A 22394-nucleotide genomic window follows, 5' to 3' on the forward strand; every position below is an offset into this window, starting at 1 on the left:
AAGCAGTTGTCCACTTTTCAGGGGAAGGTGAAGGCTGCAAAAGCAGGGGAGGTCACCAGGTGCCCTGACTGGGTGTCCTGGTGCAGGGAAAAAAATTTTTGGCTGTTCCTGCAGCAATCCTCCCCAGTGATCAAGCTGTGCAGAGGGCTGGTGGGGAAGGGTTCAATTACAGCCACATGGATGGCTGCCTGGGGACGGTTCAATGTACAATAGAAGTAAGAGGAAAAAATAATCCAAAGAAATGCTGCGTGGAAAGGGACATGGGAGGGGAAGAGACCTCACAGAGCCTGCAAACCGCGTGGGGGGGTGGCGAATGGCGTATGCACCAGCTGCTGCAGGCAAATGTAAAGGGGCAGGAAGCATGTTTAAAAAAAAAAATGTGAATTCCCACACTGACTGAGACCACCGCAAAGGCAGTGACTGAGCAAACAGAGGTCCTGCACTCCCTGCTGCAGGAGAACTCTCAACACAGCACTGAAGGAGCCAATACCTGCTACTGAGAATCCCCTGAAAAGAGGTTGCCCACCCACTGTCATCACGGTCCCCGAACCTAGGGAGGGCAAGTGTAGCCTGCCACTCCAGCCCCAAGGACCCCTGCAAAAGGCTATTCAAGCACCCTTGAGAAGGCTTTTTTTCCCGACCACTTAAACCTCTCTTGCTCCGCCAAAATAAAATTCCTTTTGAGCTCAGTGTGATTTCATGGCATGCAGGAGTCGGGGGCAACACTAAGAGTGGGGCGCTCGGGGAGGGCTGAAGTCATAGCTGCCCAATGATACTCCCAGGTCTGCAGCAGATGGAAGGCTGAGGGAACGGGGGGTTGGGGGAGGACAAGTAACTGTTTTGTGCAAAATATAGGACACATGCCACAAGCAGAAACTAGCTTTATGTAAATTTATCTTTATTATGGGTAACATTGGTTCATACAATACACAATACTGACACACAAGTGTAATCTTTCAAAATCATCATTTAAACAAAGACGAAAAACAATTTCAACTACTTGATTTTCAAAAAGAAACAAAAATCCCAATACATTCTCTCAAGATCCTTTTCAGTGAATTATATTGAAATATACAAAGAGAAAAAATACCCCATTTAACATATATTGCTGTTAAATGGTTATTTTGCTTAAAATCCTTTTTAGTAAGAAAATCCTCTTTAGCAACCTACATAGAGATATATAGCAAACTTTTTGTTTTGAATAAATCCTCTCCATTAAAACATTTAAAGAATTTTCATCCATAATTTTCTTCTTAGCCCAAAACACCCAGTGTGTTCTGTAATTTTTGCCATGAAGTTTTCATCTGAAGGACCAACACTAGTGGGGCTTCCTAGACATCACCTCTCCCTCCTCTGTCTTAACATTCTGTCCAACAGAAGGCGAATAAGCATGTAATTCTTAATTTTTTTTTTTTTTTTACTTCACCATTCTGTTTCATAAAAGCACAGACAGGTCTCTTCTGAATCCCCCTACAGCCACTACATTTTGCTGTTCAGGAGGAACTATATGCCAATAAAAGCAGAAAATCTGCTGCTTTTCTGTCACGTGCTTTTGATTCTGCCAAATTTTCTGGTTTACATTTCCATAAGGCAAGATGAATGCATCATTTTAGTATTAGTTTAAATCTTTAAACAAAAAACTATATTTTCCAAAGTCATTATCATTTGGAGCAATCAAGTGGTCTTTTCTTGCTTTGCTGAGCTTCATTCTTAGAACATCTCTTCGTTCTTCCCATTCATGGAGCTCAGCATTTCCATGTGCAAATTTACAGTTGTTTCCTTCAGTGCAAGTACCAGACATATATCTGTTAAAAATAAATGGGCACATTATAATTTTCCCAAAATATCATGACGTACTGATTTTGAAAAGCTTAAGTATTTTACTAGCCATATTTTCGATATAATTAGATCTTTACAAAAGAAGTGCAAGTTCTTTAGCAGTGAGCTTATTTTCTCTAAAATGAAGATGTATCAATCCAGTTCACTCTCTTTAATATTTAAACAAAAAAGCAGTAAAGTAGCACTTCAAAGACTAACAAAATAATTTATTAGGTGAGCTTTTGTGGGACAGACCCACTTCTTCAGACCATAGCCATACCAGAACAGACTCAATATTTAAGGCATAGAGAACTAAAAATAGTAATCAAGGTTGACAAATCAGAAAAAAAATTATCAAGGTGAGCAAATTAGTCTTTTAGAGCCAGATACAGAAAGTCGTTGGGGGAACAGGAACCAAAGCTCTGGATTTCCATTCCTTATTTCTCTGCTTTGTCCAAACCTGTCCCCCACCCCCAATTATTTTAAGATGCTAATTGAACCATTAAATTCAGTTCCAAAAATCACAATCCGTGTCTGTGACTGTCATTCAGTTTTCTATATCAATAAAATGAAGTTTTACATGCCACCAAAAACACCCGCACTGTGGACCTCCAATTTTAAATCCCAGACTTGAACTTTTCCACGTAGCGCCTGAAAGACAAACCTTCTTACCACATTAAAATATCCCGAGTGACTGGACATTTTGTATTCATGTTAAAATATTGTTTAACTGGTTGCTTTGCATAATATTTCAACAATGTACACTAAGAGGGGGAATTATTGAAAATATCAAGGCTGCCATTTCAGGTGACTGCAAAAAATTAATCTGCCTACATTTGCCATACCACACTTGTGAGCAAGCAACTTTGATGTCTTAGGATTTAAAAGCTACATACCTATCACAAATGTTAAAATATCCAGTTGGAAATCGATGCTGCCAACAGTTTTGATCATCCTCAGTATGGAATACCTTCTCTTTATGCTTTTCTGAAGAGATGTGACCTTGCCATTGTTTCTCACTATTACAGTTCTTCCCACACATCCAACAGTGGAAGTCCACCTGGTTTACACACATTTCAAAAATTAAAATAACGAATACTTCATGCACAGAACTGCTTCTTAAGATAGTTTAAAATCATTACTGTAGATATTGAACTAATATATACTAATAATTTTAAAGTGTTTCTGCAGAATCATGAGGTTTCCATATCCTCGTCCCCCGGCTCTACAGACTTTGAAGAGCAGCACTAATTATCTGCAGAGTCTACAGTGTGACTTGCACTTTAGATAACTACAAGGATTTAAGATAAACAAGATGGTTGTGGTAATATATCTTTCACTGGATTAACTTCTGTTGTTGAGGGAGACTAGCTTTTGAGCTTCAGGAGGAGGAAGAGCTCTGCACAAGCTCAAAAGCTAGTCTCTCTGAACAGAAGTTGGTCCAATAAAAGATACAAATGCAGCCTCCTTATTTCTGATATCCTGGGACTGACATGGCCACAAGAACAGTGCATACAAGGATCCCAGTGAGTGGTGTTTGACAAGGAAATACAATATTTGTTATTAGGAGAAAAAATTAGTGTTCAGGATCATAACTAAACCTGCATTACTTACGGTAACTTCAGCATAGTCAGTTGGCATATGAATTTGTTTCCCATTTTCTTTGTTTGGTTGAGTAGCTGTATCTTCTCCTTTTTCTGGTTTTTGACTCTTTAGCCACATTTCATACAACTGCTCCATGTCATGAACTAATGAGAAAATAAGCTAAATCAGCAATAAAGGTAAGAGTCTGTGTACGAAATGTAGCTGAGTTTGCAGGCAATTTAAAAAAAGCAGACCCTTCTAGTATAAGTAGGAAAGGAAGGTCAAACAGCAGGCCATTATATCTGAGAGGAGGAGAAAGACACAGTAGCTAAATAATGACAGCTATGTGGAATTCTGTTTGAGCCGGACACGAATTTCTTCCAAGTTCTTCTTCTAAGGGGGGAAAAATTAAGATTTATCTAATAGCAGTAACAAATATTTATATCGGCTATCCTCCAAAGGTCCCAACTGCAACTGGGCCCCACTGTACTGATCTGTGATTATCATTAATTCTATTACTAGAGCTAGTCACATGCATTGCAAATAAGCTCTCATATTTATCCTACCTCCACGTTTGCAAACCAGTAGATTGACAACTGAAGTGATACTATCTTTGTTCTTTGTAATCACGTTATTTCTCCCTAGTAACCTCCATAGACAACAAACGTAAAATTCAAGAATGAATAGTGCATGCTCTTGTTTAAATGTGAACACAGGACTACCTGTCCCTGTCTACCGGAAGAGGAGGGAGGATTCAGCTGAGGGGAGCCTTAATCAGTTCAACTTACTGGTTAACCAACTAAATGGGATTTTACATCTCTATTAAATACTAATTTTGTATTATGAGAGGTGGGTTGGGTTTTCTCAAAGAAAAATATACCCACCAGACTGCCTAGGGAAGGCTAGAGGAAAACTGATTAAGAGATACTGAGCATGAGAGACGAAAAAGAAGAAATACAAGATTTACAGCATGCATTTAAATACTGTTTATACACTTTTTACTTACTACTATTCTCTTTCATATAGGTCCACATCTCTCTCTCCTCAGGACTGTGAGCAAATGAGCAGTTTCCAACATATTGACATTTCTTGCCGGAAGCAATGTGATTGCACAACTAAAGAGGAATTACGAAGTCCTTTAGCCTTACGTTATCATGGGTGATGAGAAGTCTTTATAGCTTTGCCTCAGACACTATAACATTCTGATAAGCAGACAAGCTGCTATTACTACTATACAGATTTTTTTTTCTTTTACACAAAAAGAAGCTGGTATTCAGCCAGCTCCTCCCCACTACTTCCTACTCAGAGCCAGAATTCCTGCAGCTGGGGCTCTGCCTCCAAGCAGCTGATGGGGGCTCTGGCAGCCCCACAACTGGGAGCTGGCTGCAGCAACGAGCCCCAGCTGCAGGATCCCTGGCTGGTGGATGTTGGGGAACAATAATGCAGATGTGTCACGACTCAGTACCAGCACATACTGCTACTAAAAAAACCATGTTATTATAATTCAAATGGTCTTCCAAATAAGCTGTTATAGCATTGGTTCTCCACCTGTGGTCTATGTGATATTCTCAGAGTTATCCAGGCTAGCAGAAAATATATATTGAATTCAATAACTTATAACTTAATCAGATCACGATTACAATATTTTATGTTTGCAGTAACTCAAATTATTTGACAGTACTCCAAAAACGCAAGGTAAAGTTATTTACGTTCTGAACAATACGCCTCTCATCATTGTAATAAATCGCATAATGCTCTTTAAAAATAGAGCGTGTAAGTAAATGAGTTGTCAGAACCCAAGAAGCAGAGTTTGCAAAGTTATCTTGATAACTACACAAGATGACATCAAATTCCAGATCTCTTTCAATATGGTTTGCAGTGCATTTGATCCTCAAAATATAGTGTTCTTTTGAATAGTGTTTTTTGAGAACCATATAAATATTATCAAAGTTTCAAATGTGATTAATACCTTATATTAATACCTTCTATGCTTTTATTACTGAAGTTTCACTGACTTGGAGGAGCTTCATCAATTCAAAAAAAGCTATCCTTTGTAACACTTGGCTCTGAACCTGCTCCAGGGATTCTCACTGAATACAATGGGCATGCCACATTAGGCCCATTACTAATATTTTTCCAGTGACTGAAGTGTTAATTAAAAAGATATTTTTAAACAAACATACATCAAACTGCAAAGGAACTTGCTTCTTCGTAGGAAGAGGGCGAATAGTCATCCACTTTTTACGCTCATTAGACATCACCAGCACCACACGGCGATCTTTGGTCCACCTAAGGAATATGGAAAAATTTAAATACATAGAATATAGCTGACAAATAATATAGTATGTAAATGTCAAGTCAATGATTGGACCTAAAGCACCCCAAAACCACCTATTTTAATGCTATTTATTTCAAGTCTCAAACACACATCATGGTGGTAAGATAAAGGAAAAATAGTAAAGATCGCCAACTGATAGGCCATTCATTTCTTATTCCTAATTAACAACAAGCATCAGCCTCCTACTTCAACTGTGCTTGCTTTTTTGCCTCCCTTTCAATAGCCTTATTGTCTATACAGATCAACCAGAACATTTTACAAAATGGTATGCTGAGAGACATTATGCATTTGAAGTAATCCTTGTTACTCACAGGTGTCTTGCTTTTGCACTACAATATTTTTTGTGTTTGTCTGGCTCGCTAACTTGACCATTTCTCCAGCACTGGGAGCACACAAACTTCATTTTCAAATTTAGAGGTCCATACTTCATTTGGTTGCAAAGAATCTTAAAAAAATTAAAATGATTATTTGCACCTACAGAGAAATTCATACAGAAATCATTAACTACTTCCAATATAAGAAAGGGTTAAATAATGTTTCTAAATGTGTTACATACTAGACAACTTCCAAATATACTAAAAGACATAGATTTGTAATCTTAAATTATAAGTTTATCTTAATGGCAGCACACTAGTTAATTTGGTTTAGATAATATAAAATGCATCCAGAAGTTGTGGCAATACACATACACTGTGCGGTGTCAATAAAATAAAAATCAGAACTACTAGAAAAGGATTTATGCTTGGCCTTCAGATGAAGAAAGCAGAATTTGAAATAATACACTTTTGAAGATTTAAGTTCAGTTTACGACAAAATATGCAAAGTGGGGAAAAAGTAATTGCACATGTGTAATGAGAAATGTGGCACTAGGAAAAAACAGATTATTTGAAGTATCCAGAAAACTTATATTTAAGAAACATGGGGGTGGGAGTGAAGAGGAAATAATTTGGGAAGTATAATCAGGATGATCATTTTTGGATAAACTGACAGTTAAATCTTGTTTAAATCACTGACACCAAACCAGTAGATCATCAGTCATGCTAGTTTCATGTAAGTTTGCATCCTGGGAAAGATGTCAGTGGAAATACCTGTGCTCCATGTGCATTTAGTTCCATATTCTGCCAATATTTCTTTGATTCTTGAGCAATAGCATCATGTGACATACCTGCACAGGAGAAAACAAAGCTTTCAACCAATTATGAATATCTGGAAGTTCTATTCTATGATTCTAGTCATATACATGTTTAAGGGCTACTGAATCTCCTTACTCCGCCCAAAAAAGCTGAGGCTGTCAAAGAGACAGTGGTGTACTACATTTACAAAAAACAAGCACTTAAAACAAGTGAAGGATATCCCGAAATCCTATACTGTCCACACTACGCAATACATTCATGGATGAACCAAAGTATCATGTTAGTTTTCCTGTGTAACTGGATCTTCTAAGCAGCCTGTTTTCAAATCCTGAAGTCAGATACCGAAGGCCTTGGACCAAACGACCATATGCAAGCTAGCTGAAATCCTCTTGGAAATCAGCTAGTTTTTTTAGAAGACTCCAACTTATGTTGACAAGACTCTTCCAAAAAAAAACAAAACTACCACCCTCTTCTCATACATAACAGTGTTACTCATGAGAGAGACCCCACCAAGACTGGCAATATCATAAAAGCAAGATGTAAAAGACTGTCATGTTGCCCTTAGGAGATAACCATTCTTACAGCCTCTGCTCTCTCAGACTCTTCAATAACTATGTCCTCAGATACTGACTTTTAGTGCACATCTTTCCAGTTAATTAAGGCCTCATCAAGGTTTCTTTTTCTATGAAGAGGCTGAAGACTAAAGACATCAACTGTATCAGACTTTAAATCCTTGGCTATGTCTACACTACAGAGACAAAACCCAGGGAGTGTCCAGATTCTCAAGATGTTCTGTCACAAATAAACAGAATGCAGCACTTTGACAACAGCCTTATGCCTTGTGGGGAGCTAGACAGCACCTCTACTGACAGATCTGTTGACAGAAAGCCATTCTGGACATTCTGGGGGGCCTCTGTCAACAGACTGTGCTTCCAGGAGACCAGACAGCCTTGTCTGCTGTGCTTCTGGTTAGCCGTTTTGTGAAGAGAGCAACCAGGCAGTCTGGCTGCTCTCTGTTGACAGACGTTTTGGTCGGAAGATATCTTCCAACACAAACTTCTGTCGACAAACCCCTGTAATCTAGACATAGCCCCTGAAAAATATGGTTTGTGCCTGCAACTGGAGCAGGGACAGAAAGGGAATTCTGATTCAGGTGAGCATTCTCTTTTTTCAGGGTCCTCCAACCCTCAGAGTCTGAGGGATCAATTGGCCTTTTAGAAGAGGTGGTGAGTCTTTCCTATTGGTGCATATGCATAGGAGAGAAGCGCGCACACAAGTACACTCATATTTGTAGGATGGCCTCACTCTTAAGATTTACAGTAAACCCTCCATTTTACAGACCCAAATTTAGTGGACTTTGGGGACAATCCCACTCTTCCTCAAGTCCCTTGGGATCCATAAAATCCTAACTCCCTTCAGCCCTTCCCCAAAAAGTTAAGAGACTTACCACTGCTGCCTAGAGGAGCTGCCACCGCTGCTGGAGCCACCATGTGCTTCTCTCACCAGGGGTGGAGCGCATACACAGGCAGACAGTACTCGCGTACCTGCCCCGGTGGGAGGAGCATATGGCAGCTTTGGAGACAGGGCACCTCCAGCCGCTGTCTGGCAGCTCCAGCCACAAGGCAGATTCCATCAATCGCAGTCTGGTGAGTTCCCAACTTTTTTTTTTTGGGTGGTGGGGGGGAGAAGGGGACTGGGGCTGGGGGAGCCTAGTGGGAGTGGATGGCTAGCAAACCCTCAGATTTAACAGACTTTCGGGATTAATGAACACCCCTTCCCCTCCATTAGTCTGTTAAATGGAGGGTTTACTGTATTGAGTTAAAAGGAAATAGCAGCTACCCTTGACCCTAGACATTTTAGGTGGCAGGAAAGGAAGGGAGAACAGATGCATTTCCTTCCACAAAAAGGAATCCTCAAAGGCCAAGAAGAGAGAAATGGGTTAGACACACAGAACTGGGAAAACTCTGTATAACTCCACTTGATCTTCCTCTGAAACTTTTCTTGACCTGGAGCTTAAGTTGGCAGATAGACTTTCACACAAAATACAGCTGGCCCGATGCTCTCTTTCTCCAAGGAAGGAGCACATTCAGAGTGACAATCTGGGCAAAAAAAAAAAAGTGACCCAACTATGGGACACCAAATCACCTCCACATTGCCAAAACTGCCATTTTTCTGGGAATGACTGGATTCACCATCATTGGTGGCAATTAACATTTAAAGCGGTGTTCCATCACACTGCAAAGTAAAGAGAGTAGCTGAAGTCCACAGCAATTTGGTGTGAGAGAGCACCAAAACCATACCAAAAATGTTGACTACCACAATGCAGCAAAGAGAAGCAGCCCATTCCAAACTGGGATGCTTCTGTGAAAAAAGGAGATTTAAGGTATGAGCAAAAACACTGAATGACTAAAAAATCCAAAACTGGGTCAGTAACCTGTAACAAAAACATAAGCCTGATCAATATTCTTCACACTCTACAAAAACCATTCTCCTTTGCTTTCAATGTAATAATTATCTTGATTTCTAGTGAAAACAATCTAGCAATAAAACTGAAAACACAAGTACATTTCTGAGACCTTAACTTTAAACACCTAGTAAGTGTTAGTCCTGCCATGAGTGCAGGAGACTAGCCTTTCCAGACAAGTTCACTTCCAGTTCTACCCTTGAATGATTAAGAAACTATTTGTTTTGAGATAAAGCTCAAGTGGCCTAATTTTACACATTTAGCTAGTATATGTTTAGCTAGTAAAAAATGACCAATTGTTTACTGGAAATACAGAAAACTACAGGAGACTGTAAGTAAGAGACAATGACAAGTAGGTTAAGTCAACTGCATTTCTTATCTTTCTGCACTAGGGATGGGGAAGCAATATTTAAATTCAAACATACCTGTCTCTTTCTGCATTATCCAGACTTTGAGCTCTACAAGACTGTGTGCATAAAAGCACTCATCTTCTCTCAAACAACCATAACGCACCTCGTGTCTGCACAGGTCAAGCTGACACTGAGCCTGAAAAGAACGGATCTTGGAATACTTTACTGTAGTCTCTCTCAAAATGTGGACGAGACACCTGTTTGTGAAAAGATATCAGTATTTAATGCTTTCTGTAAAGTTACTGTCGTCCTTTGTGTGTATGCAAAACATACGACCATTCTAGTTCTGACAGCTCTTAAAATATTTTTTAATATACTGCTAGGCAGAGTAATCCTATATCACTATTTTGTATAGTATTTAAAAAGCAAGTTCTCTTTGTAAGTATGAGGTCTTTCTGCTTAAGGGATTCTTAAAACTTTGGGAAAAAATGTGAGATTGTACATCAGCATGCACAATACACTAGTAAATCTGAGCTTTAACATCACAAACATGCAGTGGTCAGAGGCCTTGGTGGTCCTGGATTCTACTGTTACGGAAATTGCCAGGGAATTACATAGAGTCCCATGCTCCTCTGTAGAAGTTGATGAGAAGATTATGTACAGCCATGCAAAACCTTTGGCAACAAGAGATTTTTAATGCCAGAAGACACCACAATGGTCATCTAGTCCAACTTCCTGCATAAAATACAGATCACTGAACTTTACTCCAGTAACCCCTGTACCAAGCAGAAATTACATTAGGCTTGTCTACAGACAGCACAATGCTGCACACTGTCTAGTCCACGTAGACCACGGCTCAGCAAAGTATGGCCTAGAGCATGGATCCAGCCCTTGAACACAGCAGGAAGCTCCAGACAGCCTCCCTCCCTGCCTGCCCTACCCACCTCTCAGAAAAGTGGCTGCAGGACCCTGTTTATCTCTGAGCAGTTGCAAGCCTGGGGGGAGGGGACAGAAGGTTCACTTGCTGCCATTGCCCCCAGCACAAGTGCTGGACTAGTAAATTTTGCACCTGAGGCAAGAATATGAAATTGCACCTCCTCATATATTCATGGCAGTTATTTTGTAGAAAAAGGGAAACTACATAAACCACAAAACATCACTACACTGCTTATGCTAGCTGGGGGATGGGGGAAGCTGCATCTGGGTCCTCCTGGGCTTGCTAGTGTGGGGGGAGGGGTAAAAGGGAGCGGTGTGTGTGGCAGAACCACCCCGCCACAGCAGGGCCTGTGCCACCAGCTGTGGGGAGGGCAGAAGGTGGCGTGTGTGCTGACAGCAATGGGTGCAGCTAGAAATGTGGCAGGCGACGCAGTGTAGGGCAAAGGGGGTGTGTGTAGGTGCTGGTAGTGCTGTGTGCAAGCAGTGTGTGTGGGGGGGGGAGGGGAGAGAGATGAAGCTGTGCCTATGGCCAGTATCTGTGTGTAGATGCTGGTGGTATTGTGTCTGGAGAGGGTGTGTGGACATAATGAAGTGGGTACAGTCAGGTATAAGTGATGGTGGTGCTGTACCAAGTCATAAGTACTATAAGCACAAACGTCCCCAAATAAGACAGTCCCTGCTTCCAATAAGCTTATTTACCTTTATTTAAAAATTGGCACCTTGTTTCCATTTTCAGTTTAGTTTCAACAACCAGGCACTTAGTCTGCTAAATTTTAAAGAGTCAATATCAGAAACCTTTTCCTGTGTTGGTGCATCTAGACCACAACAGCTGCCTTTTAACCCGATCTTTGATAACTTGCAGAAAATAAATCTCACTATATGCAGCCAAAACAAAAAAAGCAGTCCAGTAGCACTTTAAAACACTTAAAATAATTTACTAGGTAACGAGCTTCTGTGGGACAAACCCACTTCTTCAGACCACAGCCATACCAGAAGAGAGACAATATTTAAGGCACAGAGAACCAAAAATATTTATCAAGACTGACAAATCAGAAAAACTGTAATCAAGATGGGCAAATCAGAAGAGCAGAGGGGCGGGGGGAGGGGAAATACCCATTATTTCCCAAGGCAAATAAATGTCTCACTGCCACAAATAAATTAATTGCTGGCTTGTAGTAAAAAATGAACAGCATAACTACCACAGGACTCAGTGTGATCCTGTGGGGCTTCATTCCCCGGGCTCTGCATTCCCTCCCCAATCCCCTTACTCCCCACAGGCAACATCTCCTCCCCCCATCCCAGTCCCCACTCAGTCAATGCCAGCCCCTCTTCTTCTGCCAGAATGGAGTCCCACATCACTCATCTCCCCTGATCCAGAAGATTCCCTAGTTCAGGACCAGTCAAATCCCAAGAATGCAGAACCACAGAGATACAACCTGTACCACAGAAGCAAAATGAACTAGCTAGTAACTAAGAGGAGAAAGCTAGCAACTAAGAAGAAAAAACTAATCTGTAGTTTTGGATTGAAAATTACAATTCAAAATACTTTAAAATCTCTGCTACAGTAGAACCTCAGAGTTACGAACACCTTAGTTACTAACTGACCAGTCAGCCACACATAATTTGAAACCAGAAGTATACAATTGGGAAGTAGCAGTAAATACAGCAAAGTACAGTTATAACATAAGCTACCAAAAATATATGCTATCTTTTAAAAGAAAAATTTGAGAAGGTAAAGAAACTATTTCTGTGCTCATTTCATTGAAATTATGATGGTTAAAAGCATGATTTTTCTTCAGCATAGTAAAGATTCATAGCTGTATTTAGTCAACATTCAGCTGTAAACATTTGAAAAACGTTTTGTTCAGTTATGAACATTTCAGACTTACATACAGCCTTCGTAACTATGAGGTTGTCCTGTACTTTTCAAATTTGAAAATTATATTGAGTATATTTCAGACATACTTGTTATCTTCAAATTCATGCATGGCAGGGTGAGAACAAAAAGAAGAATTATCCTTGTTCCTTTTGCTTATTATTCTAGGTTTGTGATCAAAGCATTTCTGAAATACAAAAACAGATTATAGAAAGAGTTGACTATATGTTTCATGCATGAAATCAATGTAAAGATCTTACTGACGATGCAGACTGCAAACAGTTATCCAATATGCACTTCTATGCTTACAAGTTAGCCATGAACCAAATCATTCTGCAGGCAGATCACTTACTATCTAGCGAAACAGTCAAATGAAAAACTGTTTAACATTGTTTCTTAAAGATATGAAACAAACAGCCAAGTATGTCTTTAAAGAAGCACCTCACAAAGAAACATAAATAGTCCGTGGTGTTCTTGAAGAATTTGGGACACAGTAAAGTTGATCTTTCCATTTCCCCCAAAGAGAGCTTCTCGATTGAAGGCTCCTTTGCGCTCTAAAGTCCACACATCAATCTCTTCCTGGCAATATGCAAATGTGCAGTGGCCTGGATACCTACACTCTTCTCCAGCAGCAACATCTAAGATGACATTAAATAAAAGTTTAATTTGGCATCCTTTTTACACAGCCACATTTATCCTTACTAGATCTTAATTCTGTATTTCAGAAAGCCTGACGAAGAGCCTCCTCTGTTGTAAATGAATCTAGCCTTCTCTCTGCAGAACTTCTTTTTGATGACACTTCACCTTTAAGCAAGAAGAATGTCGTCCAGGCTCAAGGGAGCCACACTTTATGGTGGTGGGGCAAATGGTCAAAAACTACTGCAAAAAGAAAAAAGCAGTCCAGTAGCATTTTAAAGACTAACAAAATAATTTATGAGGGTGATGAGCTTCCGTGAGACAGACCCACTTCTTCAGATCATAGTCATACCAGAACAGACTCAATATTTAAGGCACAGAGAACCAAAAACAGTGATCAAGGTTGACAAATCAGAAAAATATTATCAAGGTGACCAAGTCAGACAGTAGAGGGGCAGAAGGGGTGGGGAGTCAAGAATTAGCAAAAGCCAAATATGCATAAAAGCCCCTATAAATGAGCTAGAAAATTCCCATCCCGGTTCAAACCACGTTAATGTGTCGAATTGGAATATAAAAGAGTACAGCAGCCTCTCTTCCCAAAAACTGTTGTGAAAATTCCTCTTCAGTATGACACAAACTTTCAGGACATTAACAGAATGGTCCACTTCATTAAAGTGCTGGCTGACAGGTTTGTGAATCAGGAGTGTTTTTATGTCTGTTGTATGCCCATTAATTCTTTGTCTAAGAGAGTTTGAAGTCCGTCCAATATACAAAGCATCAGGGCATTATTGGCACATGATGGCATATATGATGTTAGTTGAGGAACATGAGAATGTGCCCGTGATTCTGTGAATAACCTGGTTAAGTCCAGTGATGGTATCTACAGAATAGATATGTGGACAAAGTTGGGCCTTGTTGCCAGGAAAAGTTCCAGCACTGGTGTTCCTGCAGTACAGACTGTGGTGGTTGGTGAGAATCCTCATAAGGTTGGGAGGTTGTCTGTAAGGGAGAACAGGCCTGTCACCTAGGGCCTTCTGGAGCGTGACATCCTGATTAAGGATAGGTTGTAGGTCTTTAATAATGCGTTGCAGTGGTTTGAGTTGGGGGCTGTAGGTGACCAGTGGTGTTCTGTTTTTGGCTTTTTTGGGCCTATCTTGGAGTAGCTGGTCTCTGGTTATTTGTCTGGCCATGTCAATTTGTTTTTTTATTTCTCCTGGTGGGTAATTCAGGTTTATAAATATTTGGTAAAGTTCTTGTAGTTTTCGGTCTCTGTCAGTAGGATCAGAGCAAATGCAATTGTACCTAAGGGCTTGACTGTAAACAATGGATCTAGTGGTGTGTGCAGGATGGAAACTAGAAGCGTGTATGTAAGTATAGCAATCAGTGGGTTTCCAGTAGCGTGTGATACCAATCAGGCCATCCTTGATTTGTACTGTAGTGTCCAGGAAATGTCTCTATCACATGGAGTAGTTGAGGCATAAGTTGATAGTGGGGTGCAGATTGTTAGCCTCTGTGGAATTCTTCTAGAGTCTCTATACATAGGTCCAAATCATAAAGATGTCATCAATGTATTGTAAGTAGAGGAGGGAAATAGGGGACGAGAGCTGAGGAATCATTGTCCAAGGTCAGCCATAAATATTAGTATATTGTGGGACCATGCAGGTCCCGTAGCAGTTCCTCTAATCTGGAGGTATAAATTGAGAGTGAGAACAAAGTTACAGAGGTCAGACACCAGATTGGCTGTGGTGACAACAGGGATGGTATTCCTGAGCACATGTAATCCATCTTCGTGTGGAATAGTAGTATACAGAGCCCTTAAATCCATGGTGGCAAGGATAGTGTTGTCAAGAACTTTTACAATGTTTTGTAATTTCCTCAGGAAGTCAGTGGTACCTCAGAGATCACTGGGAGTGTTGGTGGCATAGGGTTTGAGGAGGGAATCCACGTAACTGGATAGTCCGGTGTTAAGGGTGCCAATTACCCGAAATGATAGGGCATCCAGGGTTTCCAGCTTTGTGGATTTTGGGAAGTAAATAGAATAATCCAGGTTGGGGCTCAGATGGTGTGTCTGAGTGAATAAGGTCCCGAGTAGCAGCAGGGAGTTCCTTAAGTAGTAGTAGTAATTTCTTGTGGAATTCCAAAGTAGGATCAGAGGAGAGTGAGGTCTGTAAAATCTGGTGTTGGAGAGTTGTCTGGCTGCCTTCTGTTCGTAGTCTGACTTATTCATGATGTCAGCGGCACCCCCTTTGTCAGCTGGTTTGATTATAATGTCTGCGTTATTTTTGAGTCTCTGGACAGCATAGCATTCAGCATAGTTGAGACTGTGTCTCATTTGGTATTGTTTGCATATGTCAGTCCGAACACGGTTGCAGAATCACTATGTAGAAATCCAGACTTTCACTACGACTGTTGGCGGAGTCCACATAAAGTTGTTGTTCTTTTGGTGTTGGTGTGCGGGGGTCAAGAGAGTCACAATGTTTTTCACAGGTGCGTTGGAAGAATTCCTTTAGATGGAGGCAGCGAAAGAAGGCTTCAAGGTCATCACAGAATTGTATTAAGTTTGTGGAGGAACTGGGGCAGAAGGAAAGACCCCGGGATAACAGAGACTCTTCTGCTGGGCTGAGTTGGTAGCTGGAAAGGCTAACAATACTGTTAGCTGAGCTGCTGTTGTAGTCGTAGTATCTTGAGGTATGAAGTAATTTAGAAAATTTATTCTCTTTTCCTTTTTGTAGGAAGTGGAAGTGTGTTTTATAAATTTCTTGTCTAGTACAAGTAAAGCCTCATTCTGTGGAGTCTTGCGTGGATGCTTGATTCTTGATGAGAATTTCAAGTTCAGAGAGAGTTGTTTTTTAATCTTTTGTTTATTGTAAAGATTTTGAACAAGTGGTTCCTCAGTTTCTTAGAGAGCGTGTGGCACAGATGCTCGCTGTAGTCAGTGTAGTACATTGATTGTAATGGGTTTTTCACTGTCAGTCCTCTGGGTTATTTTGTTATTGTATAAATTGTTAGTCTTTAAAGTGCTACTAGACTGCTTTTTTGATAGTATATAGACCAGCACAGCTATCTCTCTGTTACTACTGCAAAAAGGTGGATGACAGTCAGATTTGTGGTGCTGACCTCTTCCCTTCCTCTTCCCAGGAAATGTAAGGACAGAAGGCTTTCAATGTGCAAGCTCTGGGCATGGGAAGCCCTTTCTCCAGCCAGCAGGCAAAGCAGCACTCACCCTCCCTCTCCTTGAGGTGCCAATATCAGCCTGGAAGAGGAGTATGAGCACTGCGCTAGTTTGGGGGAAGTGGGGGAAGAAGAGCGAGGACTGCGAAGGAATTTTTCCTTCACCCCTACATAATAGCTTCAGTGCAGTGACTTTTTTTCCCTTAATCCCCTGCCCCCCTCTCTCTCTCTCTCACAGTGCCAAGGTGGAACTTTTCTGGTGAGGAGAAAAGATGGTTTTGCTATATGTTGCAACTGATTTTGTAAGTGTGGGTAAATGTCCAGTGTAGATACTCAGGGTAAGGCATCCAGTGACCAGAGACATGGTGTGCTAAAAAGACTTAAAAGGAGGTGCCATTTAAAGGAATGGGCTGAGACTCACCACCCAATAAGTTTGTTTTTTATTTTTTTTTTAAAGACAAAAAATTATAAATTAGAGGAAGTCTGTGCTCTAAATGGTTACACTGGTTTTGCCTAAAACCATCTGGAAATATTAAAAATACCTATCAGTTGTTTTTGTTAAATCAGAAAAAGCAATAGAGCTTCATTTCTAATAAAAATGCACATGCTTACTTTATATGCAGAATTAAAATATTTCATTTAGTTTTGCACTCATGTTCAAGTTTCTGTATTAAGTCAGTGAAAACTACATCAATATTTCAAACTTACCTTTACATATATAATAGGGTCCCACATATTGAGTCTTTGTTGGTCTTGGACGTATTTTTTTCCATGATTTATCTTCAGAATTCTTTATTTTGCCAATTAAAACATCCTTTTTACATTTATGTTCTAAATTGGGGTAATAAGTGAAATCCAGTAACTTCGGACCTAAAATAATTGAAAAGTTGCTTATGGTTTACTTAAACTACAAGTAAAAGTAAAACTGTGGTACTTTGTATTCAGGTGCATGCCCAAATATGAAATGCATGAACAAACAAGAATTTTTACTTGCATCAATAAATTAAAAGAGCCAAAATAATTTTCAATAACAGAGGTGGGAAGGAAGAGTAGGAAGAAACTGAAAATACTTACAAGAGACCAGGCTCAAGAAAGACAGGCCATTTATAAGATTTTTACAGTCTTCCTTTGCTTCTACATGGGAACAACTAGCTGTATTTTTTTATTTTTGCATGATGGAGAAAATTTTCACACATTTGTTTTAGACCTTTAATTGCCCATCTCTAATATAGATGTAATTGAGAGCCATGCAACTAAAATCAGTCAACTAAATATTTCATTTTTATTAGGCTCGAACAGCCAAAGACTAAATTTAAAGACAGAATGCAAGTCAACTTACGCATTCCACAAGAATACAATATTAGCCCCATCATCTAGTTGATAATGTTTTAACTAACACTAACTAAATACAGGGTTTAAGACTAGATCTATTTAATTCCAAAGCCACAAATACTATGAACGTATGTACTTCAGGAACGGATTGTAAAAAGTTTCCAATGCTCAGTAACCATAACAGTCAATAAAGGAGATACAATAACCCACTGAGAAAAGTTGGGGGCATTCCTGTTCAGTTCTCTTTGAACAAAGATTTCATGGTGGAAATGTGTGGTTTCAGAAATGGCAGGAAAGTCAGGGATGAAAAGAAATGGGGGAAGAAACCAATTCTTTTTTAAAAAGGCCAACATATGGATATATCAATGTTTATCCTTCAGCATTTTCCAACTGCTTTTCATTAAAATGTCAGGTATACGTGCCATTGCAAAATCACCTTGTTGATCCTCCTTATGCAATACCAGAAGTCATTTTAAACTACAGATCAATAAACTGCAAACTACAATAGCTATTCACTAACTATGCCACTGTAAAATTTTGGGAATACTTTGTGTGTGTTTTATTTTCCTCTACTTATATTACAGAAAATCATTAACCTGAAGAATAGTGCTTGATTTTAAGATCACTCTTGATGGGAAAGAAGTTGATTCTTGAATATAGGCACGTAACAGCAAAAGTTCAGCCCTCAAAGATTAGTGTGTGAATGACCCAAAATAGGTTAAGACCCTTTGTCAACAAAGTGAAACAAATAATTATCACAATGCTTCCAGACCTGAGCAATAATGACCTATATAATTCATCTGAAAGAAAGATAAAACAGATGTGACGCAAAGGTTACCAGATAATTTGAACTGCAGTTCAATTCCCCATGACCAGAGTGGATACTGCAAGTTTTTAAGTCTTGCGCAAAGGTGCCTTTCTCCATAGAACCCCGAGGGTTGGAAGGAAAGGGAATACGGAGTATGTAGGCTAGGGCTATTGCCCTATCTTGAAATCACTTCCACAGCAAATTGCGTAAGATTTTGAGGTAACTTATATTGAACTCTGTACCAGCTACACAGCACTGAAGTTCGAAATAAGTGCTTACTTCAAACTTCCCACTATCCCTTACACAATGAAGGGTAGTGGGAACGAAATATCACACTCGAAATAGCCCTGCTATTTTGTGTGTCGTATTTGGCCACAGGTTTTCTATTTCGGGATATGTAAGCCTTCAGATTGGGGAAAGCACGCAGGCTGTGTCTATACTGTCACTCCTCTTTCCAAAGAGGAATGCAAATGAGGGAAATTAAAAATGCAATGAGGCACCTCTTTACATATCTCATGCTTCATTTGTATAATCTCTTCTTGGAAAAAAGCAGCGTAGACAGTGCTCTTCTGAAAATAAAACCCATCTTCAAAAGAACCCCTCTTCCTGAAACAAAAACGGGAAGAAGGTTCTTTCAAAGATGGCATTTATTTTCGAAAGACCCCTGTCCACGCTGCTTTTGTTTCCCCTTTCAAAATAATCTCTTCCAAAAAGATTATGCAAATTAATCATGAGATATGTAAATCAGTGCCTCATCTGCATTCCTCTTTTGAAAGAGGAATGCAAGCGTAGACGTAGACATAGACATAATGATTGGAAGGAGTTTTAGAAATTAAGAACCCATTAAGGGCAAGAACACAAAAATCAAGAAAAGGTAGAAAAATGGTTGCAACTATTTTTTGAGACAATATGCAGATCCATATTTTCTTTGTTGACACACAAGTCAGAACTCAGAACTTCTAGAAATCATTTAGTACAGTGCTATAGATAAATATGTATTTATCTATCAAACTAACTTCCCGTGCACCATACCTGTTTTGATGAAACATAATTGGCAGGCCTGTCTTAGTTCGTGTGTACCTTCCAATGGATTTCTTCCAACAAGTGATGCAGATACAGACATGTTAGCAGTTCCACTGCTAAAAACATGTGAAAAGTCATTCCTAGTTTGACCTGCAGTTCCCATGTAATCCTCAGTCCCAAATAAAGTACTGGGGCCATTTATCTGCCAGAAGAAACAATATTTAACTTGATCCATCAACCTCATTTTAGTATCTTCACAAATACAACTTCGTGAAGGTTTCCCTCAAAACGTCAGTCTTTATATAAAGCTCAGTTGTGAGCCTGACTCCATATCCACACAGGGAGGTAAGGATTCCATATCCCCTTCATAGGCTGCATGCATTGTCACACCCCACACTGCAACAGACAAGTTCAGTTGCTGGTGGGCCAAGAGTATGAAAATTATTACCCCCACCCCGTTCCACTTATACATCAGTCACTTCTGAGGAGTCCTCTGACAAAAATAAAATGAATTCATAAGCTTAAGATGCAAAACACAACACAGACCAGATTGTGGCTACGTCTAAACTAGCCAAAAACTTCAAAATGGCCATGCAAATGGCCATTTTGAAGTTTACTAATGAAGCGCTGAAATACATATTCAGCGCCTCATTAGCATGCAGGTGGCCGCGGCACTTCGAAATTGACGCGGCTCGCCGCCACGCGGCTCATCCAGACAGAGCTCCTTTTCGAAAGGATCCCGGCTACTGTCGAAGTCCCCCTATTCCCAAAAGCAGATAGAAATAAGGGGACTTCAAAGTAGCTGGGGTCCTTTCGAAAAGGAGCTCTGTCTGGATGAGCCGCGTGGCGGCGAGCCGCGTCAATTTCGAAGTGCCGCGGCCACCTGCATGCTAATGAGGCGCTGAATATGTATTTCAGCGCTTCATTAGTTAACTTCGAAATGGCCATTTGCATGGTAATTTCGAAGTTTTTGGCTAGTGTAGACATGGCGTGTGAGTCTGAGTCACAATAGGGTTACTGCCCTGCGCGTGAACCACTGCAGTTCCATTCTGTCCCATATTCTGGCTGGACTGCAAGAGGACACACTCATAAAAAAAAAAAAAATTCAAACAGCTGTGATAACTTGGTCATTTTAAGCTTCCGTGCTGCACTCTGAGAAAATATTTCACAAATTTGAAAACTGGCTACTCTAAGAGATAGTAAAGATAAAGTTTCCCCCATCTAAAATTCACACTGGAGTTTCAGAAAATAGCATGGGGGGCTGGTTTGTTTGCTTGTTTGTTTTCTTTTAACTTTCTGTATTAGAATGTTGCTGTGACCTATTCAACAACTACTATTTTCCCACTCTGGTTGCTACATTTTGATGGTGAACAAAGCAATCAGTAAATTTTTTAAGTGAATATAAAAAAATAGAATTCCTTAAGCCCTCATGACTTATTGTTAATTTTAATCCATGCGAAGAAAAATACGAAAAGATACTTACAAGTAAGAGAGAGGAATTATTGCTGTTTACAGTTGCTGTTCCATCTCTAGAAACTGAACTAGACAGATCTGGATGGTGATTAAGAAATAATTTTTCAGTTATTTCCCCTCTCTGCACTTTTTATTCAGTTAAAGAATTTGCACAGGCTACATAGGTGACAGGGCAATTTCTTTTCCCACTAAATGCAAGTGGCTTGTGGTCTCTGGACAGAAAAACCAAGGTAAGACATGCTGAGTTAGCTAACCTTTATTAGCAGCCTCACAGAACACGTGAGAACTGAAGAAGTCCAGTATACAAAAGATGGGCAGAACAAGCAACAGTTAGCCTTCAAATCCTTGCTTGAAGACATGGTAAGGGAGAGTCAGTCTACCAAAATTTTGAAATAGCCATTCTTCTACAAAGAATGCACAACTACAAAATTTTTGAGTGATACAGAGGATTTATATTTTTCATCTCTGGTTCACTGCATATTTCTTTTTATTGATTCAGCTCATCACCGATATTAGTATTCACAATCACTTATACCTATTTAGATTCAATGTTAAGCACATTTCTAAACAGATCTTTCATGGATTTTTTTTCCAGTGTGCACCCTCCATTGTATAGTCTTTAGCATCTTGGGGAAAAAAATGTCCCATTTCTTTATTCCAATTTAACTCAGGCACATAAATACCCAATCCCACTCAATAAAAACACTTTCCCTCCCAGGTTTTGGAACCCACAAGGGAACAGGAAAAAGAAGACACCCACAAGACATCTGCTGTAGAGACCTGAAGGCAGATGCTAAAAAGGCAGAACACACCTGCTCAGAACTGGAAATGATTGCCCAGAACAAGGGACAATGGTGAATGATCATCAATGGCCTATGCTCCACGATGCAGGAGTGGAAGAGGCTTACTACTACTACTACTCCCTCTCAGGTTAATTTAGGTTATATGAACAGCACCAAAACATTAGGAAAATCTATTAGTTAGTGCAAATCCAGCAGAGAGTGTCTAGAACACATTTATGTACATAACATGAACAGATGCTTTATTTTTAATTCCTGGTGACAGTATATATTGACTATACATCTGATACATTTAAAGCAGAGGCAAATCAAACTGCCTGAATATTTGACCACATACCTTTTCTGTTTAAGCTAATGAATTCAGATCACAGTCATTCACAGACCTCTCTACTACAGTAAAATTGAACAGGGTATAACTTCAGAGTCGTTCCTTACCTCTTTTTGAGTCACTGACTGAAAAGGTATTTAAAGAAGAACAAAAATTCTCCAAAGAAGAAGCCAGAGGTTGGGAATACATCTCTGAAAATGAGGCTGCTGGAACAAATCCTGCACCAACTGGTAAAGTTCCTAGCAAAGTTGTGGAGAATGCTATATTAGGAGCTACACTAGCTGATGGAATGGGTCCTCTGACTATTGAGATTTGCTGGAAAAA

General features: G+C 39.8%; 1 protein-coding gene across 1 annotated transcript in view; it reads right to left on the bottom strand.

The window, feature by feature from the left end:
* Positions 1 to 885: 885 nt before the first annotated feature.
* ZC3H7A (zinc finger CCCH-type containing 7A) overlaps positions 886 to 22394 on the bottom strand; it is a 44281-nt gene continuing 22772 nt past the window's right edge. Inside the window, exons 10-23 of the mRNA XM_075010770.1 lie at positions 22178 to 22385; positions 20953 to 21020; positions 19479 to 19671; positions 17015 to 17176; positions 12941 to 13137; positions 12589 to 12686; positions 9763 to 9944; positions 6829 to 6905; positions 6052 to 6185; positions 5586 to 5691; positions 4409 to 4517; positions 3433 to 3566; positions 2715 to 2878; positions 886 to 1805 (exon numbers count right to left, since the gene is read on the bottom strand). Coding sequence (XP_074866871.1) covers positions 1616 to 1805; positions 2715 to 2878; positions 3433 to 3566; positions 4409 to 4517; positions 5586 to 5691; positions 6052 to 6185; positions 6829 to 6905; positions 9763 to 9944; positions 12589 to 12686; positions 12941 to 13137; positions 17015 to 17176; positions 19479 to 19671; positions 20953 to 21020; positions 22178 to 22385 — 2022 coding nt within the window. The 3' untranslated portion in view covers positions 886 to 1615. The remainder of the gene's footprint in view (positions 1806 to 2714; positions 2879 to 3432; positions 3567 to 4408; positions 4518 to 5585; positions 5692 to 6051; positions 6186 to 6828; positions 6906 to 9762; positions 9945 to 12588; positions 12687 to 12940; positions 13138 to 17014; positions 17177 to 19478; positions 19672 to 20952; positions 21021 to 22177; positions 22386 to 22394) is intronic.

Source organism: Carettochelys insculpta, chromosome 16 (assembly GCF_033958435.1).
Source record: "Carettochelys insculpta isolate YL-2023 chromosome 16, ASM3395843v1, whole genome shotgun sequence".
NCBI classification, from domain to species: Eukaryota; Metazoa; Chordata; order Testudines; family Carettochelyidae; genus Carettochelys; species Carettochelys insculpta.